Source organism: Populus nigra, chromosome 2 (assembly GCF_951802175.1).
Source record: "Populus nigra chromosome 2, ddPopNigr1.1, whole genome shotgun sequence".
NCBI lineage: Eukaryota > Viridiplantae > Streptophyta > Magnoliopsida > Malpighiales > Salicaceae > Populus > Populus nigra.
Window position 1 is genome coordinate 40,668,547 of NC_084853.1, and position 14,087 is coordinate 40,682,633.

Consider the following 14,087-nt stretch of genomic DNA (forward strand, 5'->3'; position numbering starts at 1 on the left):
TTTCTTAATGTTAGATTATATATAAGTACGTATAGATGTATATACACACACTAATATTATTAAAATTATTATATTATATATGTAAATTAATTTATCAAAATAATAAGTTCTCGGTTAGAACCAAACCGAGAAATCTAAAAACTGAACTGAAACTAAATAACCAAATGAAATTTGGTTCCTTTTTTTAAGAAAAAAATTTGCAAAAAACCAGAAAGAAAAAATGGAAGGGAAATCTTCAATTCAATTTGGTTTTTCAGTTTAAACCATGTAGTGCTCAGCAGTTAACCAATGCCAATCAAAAGGCTTGATTTCTGGAGTGGCACCAGTCGGCAGTCATTACATTCATCAGCAATTATTTTGAAGGAGCTGCCTTTACAGTAAATAAACCTTCATCTTCCATGAGCCCTGCTTTACCATATCTGTACGTGTTTTGATCATTTCCGTCCTGTTTAATTTTCACCGAAAAAACAAAAGAAAGAAACAGGGAAAGCTATTCGTAAATGTTGCCTGCCCTGATCTGCTTCTTTAAGCTAGCATCTTATATGATTGGTTGGTTGATTATACGGTGTAATTTCCATCTGAAGGTATGGGTTCGATCGCCTGTTAATGTACAAAAAACAGTTGTATATATGCATGGGAAGTCCCTTTCTAGGATTTAATTAGCACACAAGCAAGGGACCATGAATGATGCAGCACAGCACGTTGAAGAGATGACAGTACTGGCAACACCTTTCATGGCTGGTTTCACTTACTAATATTGGAAAGTTGGTGATCGGGTCACCACGCCACTCGACGTGCGCTGTGTGGCAGTATTTAATATCGGTCCATAATGATCAACATCATGTAGTCATTAATTAGAGCAAGCCAAAACCAATTTGCATGAGGTTTGAATTGCTAAGCACACCAATTAAAATGTCGTGGGTATCTTAATTACTCGATCATCAAGGTTATATACCATGTCAAAAAGCATCTCATTCATAAACACAATAATTTAAAGTATATTCACGTGAATGTTTCATCTTCCTGGTTTCGATAATAAGCCGGTTTTAATTAAATCTCTCTAGCTGGATTTGAAGCTTTCATCATTACTCATACGTACAATGTATTTATAAAAATTATTTTAAAGAAATATTATGATGAGTTTTCATGTTAACTAAGATGTCAAAATTGTAGATACCGAAAATATTAATAAATGAGGGGTTAAGGGTTTTAGCAAGCATGTTAGAGTGTACTTATTTTAATATTTAATTAACTTTGTATTCAAAAGTCTTCATATCAATGTCAGGTCTTCGCATAATTTTGTCTAGGAATAGAAGAGAGCTAGCTGCCAGCTGGGTTGCTTCGCTTATGATACTAAGCTGTTTACTTGCGCATGTTTGATGTTTGTTCTCTTCACATAGAGAAAAGCTGGAAGCTTGATTTCTTGGACTTCCGTCTCAACATGCCTAGTTGTTTGCTTCTTTTGCTGCATGAACTATCACAAGCTGTAGTATTGTGGGAATTGCGTACGCATCGATAGAACAGGTTTCACTCTTATTTTGCAAATTACAAGTTAATCTCCTTTTGTTTTTAGGTTTAGGGTTAGTTTTTGTAGGGTCCATATCACCCTTGAGGAAGGAAACGATGGTCCATCCACCATGTTGCAGGCGCCAGCCAGCCTGTTCTCTCTAGCAGTCCAACTGGGTGATTATCGTGAGCCCCTGTGAATTTACAGCTTCAATTCCGTGTGATATATAGGAGTTCAGCTTCAGCTATCAGAACTGCAATAGCTGTTATCAATGAAGTGCAAATTTCAAACCCAACTTCCCTTGTGGCTCGTTCTTTCATTTCGACCCAAAAAAAAAAAACCCTTGTGCCTGACATACGAAACGCAGTTCTAAACTATGAAACGCGCCCTCAACGACAGGCAACAGGACACCGGCGTTGATGGCTTGTTGCCAGAATCTCAACAACTAATGTTTGGGCTTCCGGACAATTAATATGAAAAACAACATTAGAAAATAGTTTAATGCAACAGTTTGATCAAGGATCATTCCAAAAATGCACTTCATCTAGCCCTGTGCCTCGCCCATTAATTAGTATTTAACCAGTATTTAGTTCAAATTGCCAGATACTAACCCAGAAGAAGTTACTGCTGATGATCTGTTGTATAAGTAGCATGAATTATTTATTATCTGGTATTTTTGCTCAATCAATGAATGAAATAAGACTGTTTAAGCTAAATTGGTTCGGATTAGTCGCATTCAATGCCCCCCACAAAGCAAGAGACTAGCATGAATTTGAGTGGTATCCAAGTCAGTTCATGCACCATAATCCATATATTCTCTCCACATGCGTAGTTTCTTAATTTCTTTGACCTGATCAAATCGTTAACTTGGAAGTCCGGTTGATTATTACAAGATTTGTTTTTAATATAAAAAAAACTTTCATTATTGCTATGCACTCAATAAGAAATAGTTTGTATGCTGGTAGGAGATAAAAAAAAAAATTAGATGTAAAAAGAAAACTAACGATTTTTTTTTAATATTGAAACGGTAATATTTTAAATATATATTTCACGATTTAATCTATCAAATCTATAATTCTGGTAATAAACTTTATTAAATTTAAAATTTTCGTTTTTTAAAACTATTTCTTTCTTAATTATACTATAACAAAAATAAATATTTATAAAATTAAAAATAAATTAAATATTAAAATATTTGTTGGAGACTCAAATAACTCTTTCACTGTTTATACGTTCGTCAATCCCCAAGTCTTATAGTATGAAAAGTATAATATAATATAGTTGGGCATTTAAACCATAGATTCCATGGTCGATTAATAAATATAAAAACATTAGAAATTAAGCGATAACAAATGATTAGCACAGCTCAAAAAAACGCGGTTCAGCATAACTTAAACTCAACCGCAGGGTAGGTCCCATTCAAAAAAAACAAATCAACAGCTCCCTGTCCCTCCCACGCTACTCTTCTGAAACAAAAACAATAAGCAAAGCGTTTACTTGTACGAAGTCGTTAGCTTTTTGCGAGAGATTCCTTTCTTAATTCACAAGAAAGACAAAAACATCCCGGCCGGAAAATGTGCTGATTTCATGTTACATGGGGCCCTTTAATATTCATTTCATCTTTACCATATATTTTTACTAAAAATTAATCCCTTTCATTGAGAATTTTTTTAAAACAATATAAATTATATTTTCAAATTTTAGTTAATAATTTAAACTTTTAAGTTAGGATAATTTTTTAACATGGTAATGATCAAGCGATCATGAGTTTAAATCTCATTATCTCTATTTATTTAAATAAAAATTAAACATAAAGTAATGTGAACACATGCAAGTTTCAAGTTTAAAAAATATTTTAAAAATAATAAAAATTATATAAATTAAATTAAGTGTTTACTTGAAAAAATATCTTAAGAGTGGTATGGTTATTTAATACTTTTCATGACTTTCTTTTATTCTTTTACAATATTCACAAAAAGAGAACTTTTAGAAAATATCACAATATGAGAAAGTTAGCTTGCAAACACCCAATTTGCTAAAAATGAAAGAAAATGTAACCATTTTTCGATCAATATTTTAAATTCCAAGTTCCCGAAACTGATAGGGCAAACGAAGGTGGTTGTATGTTAGGATAATGTCAAGGGTTACTTTTGGAATTTACTAAACCTCCAGCTTGAATACCCCGCGTACAACTGTGTTCCCTGCAAGTCTCCACCGCCCACAATTAACATTCGCACCAGCTTCATTTGGCTTCCGAAGAAAGGGAAACAAGTCTCTCTCTCTCTCGCTTTCAGCACAACACCGCGTATCAAAAATCCACAAACACACACACACACACACACACACATATCTATATATATATATATAAGCCATCATCACCACTGTCCCTCAGCAACAGAAAGTATCAAACTGAAACATTTCTTTCTAGTGTTTAAATCTTCACTACCCAACAAACTTCTCAATTTCTTTTCACACAAAATTCAGCTACTTTTTGCTACTTCCAGTGCTAGCTTCTACTTCTGTTGAAGCTACTGAACTAGTTGCAAGCTATTGTAACAATTTAGAAAAATGCCGAAGAAAAACGTTAATGATGTTGCTCATAGAGCATGGAACATCCTGCGTGCATTGTTGTGGGCAAGAAAAGGTGCTGTTTTCAAGAGACGTTTTATGATGGATGTACGTGTTGTGCCTAAGTTTCTTAAAAGCATGGGACGCAATTCTCCTCGCGGCCAACTACATTATGGAGAATATGAACTCTCCTTCGACAAGACCCCCGTTTTCCACGTCAAGATGCACCGCCCGTCCTCCATGAGATTCAACATACCTTGCATAACCCCACAGGTTGACTTCGACTACGATTCTGATCATGATGAGGTGATGAGTGAAAATGATATTCATCAAGATGGATCAGTTTATGAATATTATGATGGGACGAGGAGGAGTTTCTTATTAAAAGGCGGAGAGGATGAAGAAGAGTACGAGACCTGTGAGGAAAAGATCCCAGCAGAGGAAGAAGGGATTGACATGAGAGCTGAGGAGTTCATAGCTAAGTTCCGTCAGCAAATGAGGCTTCAAAGGCAGATCTCGTATCTACAGTATCATGAGACTCCAAAAAAAGGCACCAGTTGATGATCTCGAGCATTAACCGTCTTCTAAATAATTTGTTCTTTTTTGGCTACCTTTGATGTTAGCTGCTTTTTGCAGTTTCATGTATTTTTCTTTTTGTAAAAGAGGCTTTGCGGCATTGTGTAAATACCGGAAACTATCATTGAGTTTGAATAATATTGCAATTTATACTTGTATCATTGTGGGTACCTTTATTTTTGGAAAGAAAAAAAAATAGATCAAGAGGTTCCTGTGACTCCGAAATTCGAAAGCATCACTGGCATATGTTGACCAGGGGAAAATAAATCGTTGAGTGCAGACGGCGCTCAGGGCCGGCAGTCAATTTTTCAAACTCTCCGAAGTAGCCTGACATGCACCAATGAGATTCCGATGGTAATCTGTTATCGGAGTTCAACAGGCCAAATTAATCCTTGGAAACCACAAATGCAAGATTTTTAAGTTTTCTTTAGCAGGTGAAATCAGAACAATTGAAGGTTGAAACTTCTTCTCGTCTCCCTCGTCTTTTTGAGATGGTAGTATCAGGTTGAAAATTGAAAAGCGTCACCGCTGTAATGTTATCTAACAATTGGAAACTTGGAATCCAGCAAACAAGCTTCCAGAGGATTTTGGTTTAATAATTGACATAATTATAAGTTCTGAGAATAAGGCAACATTTTCATACTCTTTAATATAGTGGTCAGTTTCCTGGGCAGCAGAAAAATGGGCATCTACAGCACAAGTTATTCCACCATGCTTCATGATATACTAGCATATATAACTTTGGATTTTCCCAAGAGAATACAAGGACAAAAACTGTTCAATAAAATTCTGAAAGAAAACTTTAACGGAAAATTATTTTTTAAAATATTTTTTATTTGAAAATATATTGTATTAATATTTAAAAAAAAATACTAAAAAAATTATTTAAAAATATAATAATCAATTTTTTAAAAAAAAAACACGTCGCAATAACCAACACTCCCTACTAGCTACATACCCACTACTGCTTTCTTGTTCATAATCATTTCTTGTTCGATTAGCTAAATCTTCCTGCATAGAAATCAATGTCATATAGCACAGGCCCGGCAAAGGCATGTTACACTATAGGTGATCTTACACCAGCCAAGGCCTCATTGGCTACTCCCAATATCCCTGCATTATCTTACACTAGACTCATCACGTTGAGTTTATTGAATATAAAAAACCCATTGTGTTGGGTTTTTATTCCACTGAAATTATGAAATTTGAAGACCGTAGGAAATATTAAGAAAAAGCATGAGATACAATACCATTAATATACTATTCTAGTACAGAAAGGAGCAGAAACAGTTGTTTGATGCCCCGACTATATTTGCATCTACAAATCATAGGGTTACATGCATGAAACTGCGTGGAGTATTACTTGAATTAATCAAAATAGATCTGGTGCTGCCAACAATCTATGCCTATCTGCAACCAGCGGAGGGAGCAAATCCAAAGCCATTAAGGAACTCCTATTTAATAAGCTACGATGAGATTTTTTTTTTCATCTTCAAAAAAAAAAAATGGTCTGCCTTGTGAGCATGACTTGGAAGTTTCAAGCCAGATCAAACTCCATTTTGATGACTCTTGAGACGTGCTTCCAACTTTCCTGTTGCTGCCAATATAAAACCTACATCGCAAACACCATCGTTTAAATGCTAAAACACTAGTTGAGAAAAAAAAAGTTAAAAATTATTTAAATGAACATGAAAATTACAGAAAGCACATTCTGGACATTTTCTATAAATATTCAAGAACATTTGAACCTTAGAGGACACTTTTCCAAATATGTTTTAATAAATAGGTAACATTCTATGTTAGACAGCCGAAAAATAGTCACGCTATAACTATAGCTATAACCCACACAACCCATTGATGCATCTCTCAAACATTTGGGAATTAGTTATACAATAATAAATGATCTCCTAAATCAAAGCCTTTGCACCTTTACCGTTCTATATGCATACACCAAATATGGATTCCCTTTACGCCTACTGGTTATATTCAAAGCCTCTAAATGAGAACAATTTAAGTAATAATAAACACAAGTGTTCTGACAACTGATATATACCTAAGAAAAGAGCAGAGGGCCTTCTAGGCCGTGATTTGAACTCTGGGTGAAATTGCACACCTACATAAAAAGGATGAGTTGGAAGCTCTAAAATCTGCAGAACAAGAAAAAACAAATGAGCTTGCAAAATCAGCACATAGTTTAGCTCTCTCTCTCTTGACCAGAAATAATGGCACATAACAAGCACTCAAACCCAGTAAGCTTGAACACATCAGATACGGATTGGCTATAACAGCAGAAACACAGGACTAAAAGAAAGAAACCAAGTGGATAGAAAACAAGACCTCCATCCGTTTTCCTGTTTCATCCTTCCCAACAAACTTTAAGCCCTTTTCCTCTAGAACTTCAATAACCTCTGGGTTTACCTGCATCATGCAATGTCAAAATAATCATGACTATTTTGTACAGTTATTTTTACACTTCTGTTATTAACCTTGCAACTTACCTCATATCTATGTCTGTGTCGTTCCTCTACATACTGAGTATTACCATACCTGGCAATTACAGATGATTAAAATAGGTATGTAAGTAGACGCAAACATCAAAATACAATTGATTTCTTTTTCCTTCTATCCTGATGGTGGAAGGTTTAGGTAGTTCATACAAACGTTCATACAGTCCATCACCTCTAACCAGCTCTAATGTAACAATATTACGCTGGAGGCGCTATGGACTTGTGCCTAATGGATGGATATAATCCTGCTAAATGAAATTTCATATATGGCGCCAGTATCCATAACACAGGTTTTATGCTAATGATATCCATCAGAAATTAACTTTATTCTTCACTAACAGGGTGGCTCCATTTACTTGTGAAACTGGAGACTAATAAACAAATCACATACAGTTTTGCAGTAATACAATCAGGGGTCTGGAATAGCGTCCTTCGTGATCCTAGTCTCATTGTGCTTCCCATATGTGTCCTTGAACCCTGCATTTAGTTTCAGATGGTAATGTAGTACAAACAAAGGAAACATATTCATGATAAAACTGTAAATACAGATCAATAAGGTTACAGTAAATGCATACCTCAGGCATGAAAATTACAACAGGATCAGGTGTATTTGTATCAAACTCATTGCTATCCGCCCTTTCCAACCCCAAAACCTAAAATAATTGTCGGGGATGGGACATAAAGTCATTGGATACATCATATCAAGAAAAATGATAACATAAGAGAGTAAGTTCAAAGTGAAGTCACTTACAGATCTAGCAAACTCAATAACAGCAATCTGCATGCCTAAGCAAATCCCAAGATAAGGAATATTGTTCTCTCTAGCATACTTGGAAGCCAATATCATTCCTCTCACCCCACGATCTCCAAATCCACCAGGAATTAAGATGCATGATGCATTCTGCAAGTCATGATTTAAAAAAAAAAAAAAAGGTTCAAAAAGGAGATGAATAGAAGCCTACCAGTTTTTATTCAATGTGAATTACCAGTGTTCTTGACACAAGAAGGATGATGAAAACCAAAAAGGCTTCAAGGAGAGATAGCTGGCTTTTGGTAAAGAAAGACAATAATGGAGAAAGGAAAATAAATAGATAGATATTGTAGTCTTACCTTTAAAGTCTCCCATGCAGCTGCATGTGCTTCTGGTGTCTGTAAGATAAAGAAATGTTTATCAGGGGAAATGTTTTCACCAAGATACAAAACAGAACCTGCAAAATGCCATTAGCAAATAGCATGGATTCAATACCGATTCTGCACTGTCTTCTTCAAGATCAGAAGCTGCAATCCAATCAATCGATGGCTTCAACGAACATGCGATGCAAGCATGTAGAAGGGCCTGCAAGCAAAACAAAGCATAACAGTAACTGGTGAATCATGCCAAGAAACAAACACAAAAAATTTCTAACAAATTAACTATCATCAAACATTGAATGTGCTAATGTGTCATTCATTGCCTGCAAAAAGTCATCCAGACAATGCAAACCCATTATAAACAAAATAACTTCCAGTGAATGTTCAAATATGAAGACGTCTTCACTGTGTTGGCACCTAAAACATCATATCTATGAAGATATTGTGATTAGTAAACATTTTATTGTCAGATTAACACAACCTTTAAGCCTTGGAGTGGTCATGCACAGTTTCAGACTATATGTTACTGCACTTTTTCTTTCTTGCTTAAACTAAAGAACCAAAAATGTGATGCACCTTAACAACAGACAGGTATGAATCTGTTAGGCCAACATACTTTCCCACCATCGCAATCCTCACCTGCATTCAATTGCATCTTCTCGCCTCAAGAACAATAAAGAAATAATCAAAGAGAATTAGAAGTTGTTGATGATAATACTGACAGAATTGGTGAGATTATCATAAGTCTCAGCCATCATGGTCCAATCTTGTAAAGCAGGAGGCATCGCAATGCTGAAATAGAGAAATACAACAAGTTAGCTAATATGATAAATCTTCAAGAACTTGGTGTCTGGATCAAAAGTCACAAAGCATTTTGTTTCTGGCAGAGTAAGCTCAATATAATTACACTTAACCAATCCCTTGGACCCAAGTCCCAGTAAGTAGAAGGGGAGAAACAAAGAAATAATCAACTAAAACAATTTGAACTTGATATAATCAACTTTTTAAGTTTTTTCGTTCAAGTAGATTCATGAAAATGTTCAGGGTTGAGATAGATGGGTACTGTGGGTCCATTAATTAAGCCTTCAATGTGGAGAAACTTGAATTAAACTAACCTGAGTAAGTTTAGCTGTTTTAAAATTGCATCATGAGCATTTTGGTTCTGTGAAAGGAGAGCATGCCAAACCGTCAAAGCAAATTACAACATATATATCAACGCCAAAAAAAAAATGAAATTTTCAAGATCCAGAGAAACCCACCCTAAGTAACAGAGGGACGTGCCAAATGTTAGGAACATCATGAATATTGAGAATATTAGCAGCCTGCCGAGAAACAAGGAGACATATCCAAATTTAAAACAGCTGTTATTAGAAGCGATACAGTGCAAAGTTCATCAAAAGTTACCGGCACATGGCAGAACTGTGAAAGTTTCTCCTTTGTATTTTCCAATAAAGGCTGCAATGTAAATTACTAAAAGTCACTCTATGCCTCAAAATTCATCCTAAAAAAAAAAGAAATTGATGGAAATTATCTGTCAAAATAGAAGAAAAAAACAGGGAATTCGCAAAGTCCATTGCTGGAATCAAAGTAAATATATTGGAAAGAGAGGGTCCAACTTATTTGGGCAACACAATAACAGATGCTACTATACAATCATCAAGAGAAGCTCTGCCACACATGGAAAATGTGATCAACCTTTAGTACTTTCAGAAACCTTCCAAAAGTTTAGTAGTAAAGATCACAAACAAGAACAGCAAGAGAAAGCAGATAATTTCTCTGAAATGAAGTTTGTAAGCAACTTTCAGTGGAATCTACCACAGATCTCCAACCAAAATTGTTCCAGTCAATAGTCCTCTTGAAAGTATAAAGATGTCAGGTAGGATGAATGTACCTGAGCAGAGCGACATGCCAGCAGATGAGGAGTCAAGCCTAATGCTCTCAATTCACGGACACTATGTTGTGTAGGCTTAGTTTTCTGCAAACACACATAAAACAGGTATTGTTATGATCATTCAAGTTAATATGATCAACTTGGCCTCCAAGTGAATACATTCAAAATGGAGGGGAAAAAAAACTTCAAACAAATTATATGGCGTATTACTTGTTCTCCAACAACGCCTAGAACAGGTATCAGGCTCACATGAACGAGACAAAAGTTATCTTGTCCTACATAGAGATATGGAAATTAACATGAGTGGTTATTGCAATAACTCATGAATGAATTAACTCAACAGATGTGAACATGGGAGAAAAGCCCTGTAATACGAGTGTATAGTAGCTTAAAAATGGAACCATAATGCTAATTTTTTTGCAGCATTCATCTAATTGTTCACGCAGCATATAGTCAGACAAATAAGACACGTACAACACTATGAACAATTCAAATGAATTTGCTTCTGTAGCTTGTAAAGTTTCTGACAAAACAGTTATATCGTTCATAAAATTTCCTACAATCTTTTTGAGTGGTCAAATATATCAAAATATGCACCACACCATGGCTTCACAAGTACTGCTAGTCCAGTTAGAGAAAAAGGATCCTTCGTCCTTGAATGAAAGGAACTTAAGGAAGAGAGCAATGCTCCTCCAATATACAGAAAACACCATAACCCACCAACTGAAAATGACAACTGTCGCAAAGCCTCAATAAATGGCATAGATTCAATGTCACCTGAAGGAGAAAAAGGAATAATTACTTCCACATGAAATTGCAAGACCAAAAAAATTATCAGTGAAAGCTGCATCCTTCTTGCACATATCGCTCTTACCCACTGTGCCTCCCAATTCTATAACACACACATCAGCAGGGCCATCCTTTCCATCCACAGGAATGGCAGAAACAGACTCGATCCAATCCTTAATTGCATCAGTGATATGTGGAACGACCTGGAATTTCCTCAAACATAGCAACAATTCAGTTAGCAGTTATTTAAACATGTTAAGAAGCATATCTAGCTAGCTGCAAGCCATCACCTGAACAGTTTTTCCAAGATAATCGCCTCTTCTTTCCTTCTCGATGACAGACTGATCAGACACCAAACAGCGAGAATATCAATAATCAGTCACCGATTATCTTATAGAACTTAGAACTTAATGAATTTGCGTACATATTCATCCCGTCACCTGAAATATCTTCCCAGTGGTAATGTTATTATCTTTGGTTAGTGTCACGTCCAGAAAACGCTCGTAGTTACCCAAGTCTAAATCAACCTTTCAACAGAAACCAAGGAATAATTAACCTGTTAATATATCCATTAATCCATTATGCCCTTATACCAAATTTCACCATCTTTCAAGAATTGAAAGAAAAAAAACTAGAGGGACTAAACCTCTCCGCCATCGTCAAGAACAAAAACCTCCCCATGCTCAAAAGGAGACATGGTGCCAGCATCAGTATTCAAGTAAGGATCTGCAACACATCAGATTATCAAAAGTTAATATGATTATGCACCCAAATCAAAACACAAATATGCATAAAAACTATAACAGAGAACCTATTTTGATGGAGGTGACGCGGAGGCCGCAAGCTTTAAGGACAACGCCGATGCTGCTAGCGGTGACGCCCTTGCCGAGCCCACTGACAACTCCTCCGGTGACTAGGACATACTTCATTTCTCTCTGTTGGCTTTGGGTTGGGTGGTAACTGGATAAATTCTGAGTATTTGTGTGTAGACAAAGTGTTTGAGTTAATGTCCGAACGGGAAAGCTGCAGTTGCGTAGCTTAACTTTCGTGGAGATGCTTTCGAATCTCAACAAACCTGCGAGGGGTGAGCGGACGGCGCTTAGGGACCTGCTAAGCAATGCGTATTTATACATTCTATTTTCTCTCTGTGTTCTTTTTTTCACTTTGAAACTTTGCTGACTTCTTGTGTTTGTTCAAAAGTTTGAAAGATTTTTTCTTTTCTTTTTCTTTGTAAAAGGTAGAAATTGAAAGTTAGTGGGAGTATCTGGGAATGGTAAAAGGATCGTTTTTTTAAATATTTTTTATTTAAAAATATTTTTTATTTTTTAAAGTATAACACTTGTTGATTAGAATTTCTTATGAAAAAAAAATAATTTTATTTTGGGGGAAAAAAAAAGGTTTTAACGGAGAGGTGCATGAAATGGAAAGTAAACAAGAAAACTACGTTTAAAGTTTTTTCATTATTTTTTGGTAAAAACAAATGTTTTTCCATGTTTATAACCTATGATCATGTTGAAAATAAAAGTCGTCCCTAATCTCTATTATCCAAGTAAAGGTTTTGCCAGTTGGCACGGCACGAGCACCAAGGTTTATTTTAATTTAATTTCAGCACTTGCATACATTTCTTCGTGAAATTATTAATTAAATATAAAGTAAAAGATAAAGAGATTTTACTATCCTACTACTCATAAAAGTATTATTCGCTGGAGTGGTGCCTTTTTTTTTTTTAATCAATGATTTTTTTATTTTATTTTTTAATAATTTATTATATTCTCGTTACATAAATCACAAATTTAATAGGTTAACCTAGTTGACTTAATTTTTTTTTAATTTTATCATTTAATATTAAATTAATTAATAATTAAACTTCATAATTTATTTTATTTATTTTATATTATGTTAATTTAATCTCATGATTTAGGAATAATATTTAAATGGTTTACTCGAGTAGACTCGAGATGTTTTTGTATCTCATTTTTAATAGAATTTTTTTTCAATCTCATTACTCAACGTTGGATCGATGAGGAATTGAGCTTCATAACATGTTTTAATTTGCTTTCCATAGGAATATTTTGATCTTATGATCAAAGTCGTCAATTTTGGCATTTTAATAACGGTTAAATTGAGTTGTTTTTTTATTTTTTTTTCAAAGAGATTATCTCGGTATCATGACCCAAGTCATAAGGAGCTTTGGATTTTCTTTGTATTGGGTTTTCTCGTCTCATGACCTGAATTACAAGTTTGGTCGGTTAACCAAGTTGACTTAGGTTTTTTTAATTCACATTTTCTTTTCAATTTCATCATTTGTTTTTCATTTTATTTTTATTAGGTTATCTTGGCTTTATGATCGAGAAATAATGTTTAATAACTTAACCCAATTAACTTGGCTTATTTTTCATGTTATTTTTTTAATTAAAATTTTTAAAAATTTAATCATTCAACACTAGGTCCAACATGAACAACTGAAAATTAAGCGTCATAATTTTATTTTGATTTGCTATCTATGTGTTTATTTCAGTCTCATGATCAAAGTCGTGGATTTAATAGGTTAATTAGGGTTAAATCAAGTTATTTTTTTTGTTTTCTTTCTATACGTTTATATTGATCTGATGACTCAGATTATAGGTTTGATAGATTGACGCAAGTCGTTTTTTATGTCTTTTTTTAATTGATATTTATGGTTTTTTTGGCTATATTTTCACTTGGGTTTTTTTTATTTATAATCAATTTGACCGGGAAGGAATTTTGTATTCCAATAAATATAAAATAAAATTAAAAAATAAAACTAGTTGACGCTTGTAAAAGCATGTGCCAGCAGGTGGATGACATGTGAGGTGTCTCATGGCATCCAAACGTTGCTTTTCACAACAATGTTGGAATTGTCTTAGTAGCCCCTTCATCCCTAAGTGCACATGTGTGGCTTACTAACATCCTGTTTTACGTTGACAATCTTTCCTTTTCTTTTTTCTCTTTTATTTTCTTGTTCGGCCCTCTAATGGCTTACTAATATCCGGTTTGACGTTGACAACTTTTTTTTCTTTTTTTTTTCATATTCAGCCCTCTAAATTTTCAAAGCAACCATCTTCGAAAGTTTTTTCTAGTTATGAAGTGGTGTTCA

At 34.6% G+C, this 14,087-nt stretch overlaps 2 protein-coding genes across 2 annotated transcripts; one reads left to right on the forward strand and one right to left on the reverse strand.

Moving 5' to 3' along the window:
- The first annotated feature begins 3,732 nt into the window (after positions 1-3,732).
- LOC133683124 (uncharacterized) lies at positions 3,733-4,809 on the forward strand. Its single transcript, XM_062106652.1, has one exon. The coding sequence runs from the start codon at positions 4,076-4,078 to the stop codon at positions 4,634-4,636; it is 561 nt and encodes a 186-aa protein (XP_061962636.1). The 5' UTR covers positions 3,733-4,075; the 3' UTR covers positions 4,637-4,809.
- A 1,064-nt stretch (positions 4,810-5,873) lies between these two features.
- Positions 5,874-12,201, reverse strand: LOC133681448 (uncharacterized). Its single transcript, XM_062104498.1, has 22 exons — positions 11,781-12,201; positions 11,616-11,695; positions 11,410-11,496; positions 11,260-11,310; positions 11,055-11,172; positions 10,901-10,957; positions 10,391-10,455; positions 10,181-10,264; positions 9,694-9,744; positions 9,549-9,611; positions 9,405-9,451; positions 9,012-9,081; positions 8,866-8,928; positions 8,405-8,494; positions 8,269-8,307; positions 7,910-8,059; positions 7,734-7,811; positions 7,550-7,635; positions 7,150-7,198; positions 6,989-7,069; positions 6,705-6,798; positions 5,874-6,263 (listed from the first exon to the last, which is right to left on the reverse strand). Exons 1-22 carry the CDS (start codon positions 12,100-12,102, stop codon positions 6,199-6,201), a joined length of 1,890 nt encoding a protein of 629 aa, XP_061960482.1. The 5' UTR covers positions 12,103-12,201; the 3' UTR covers positions 5,874-6,198.
- Positions 12,202-14,087: the final 1,886 nt, after the last annotated feature.

Coding starts and splice junctions, on each gene's coding strand:
- LOC133683124 (XM_062106652.1), top strand. CDS start 4,076: ATGCCGAAGAAAAACGTTAATGATGTTGCTCATAGAGCATGGAACATC.
- LOC133681448 (XM_062104498.1), bottom strand. CDS start 12,102: ATGTATAAATACGCATTGCTTAGCAGGTCCCTAAGCGCCGTCCGCTCA. Junction 9,745..10,180: donor TGGCATGTCGCTCTGCTCAG/GTACATTCATCC, acceptor TTTACATTGCAG/CCTTTATTGGAAAATACAAA. Junction 8,495..8,865: donor CATACCTGTCTGTTGTTAAG/GTGCATCACATT, acceptor TTTTGCTTGCAG/GCCCTTCTACATGCTTGCAT.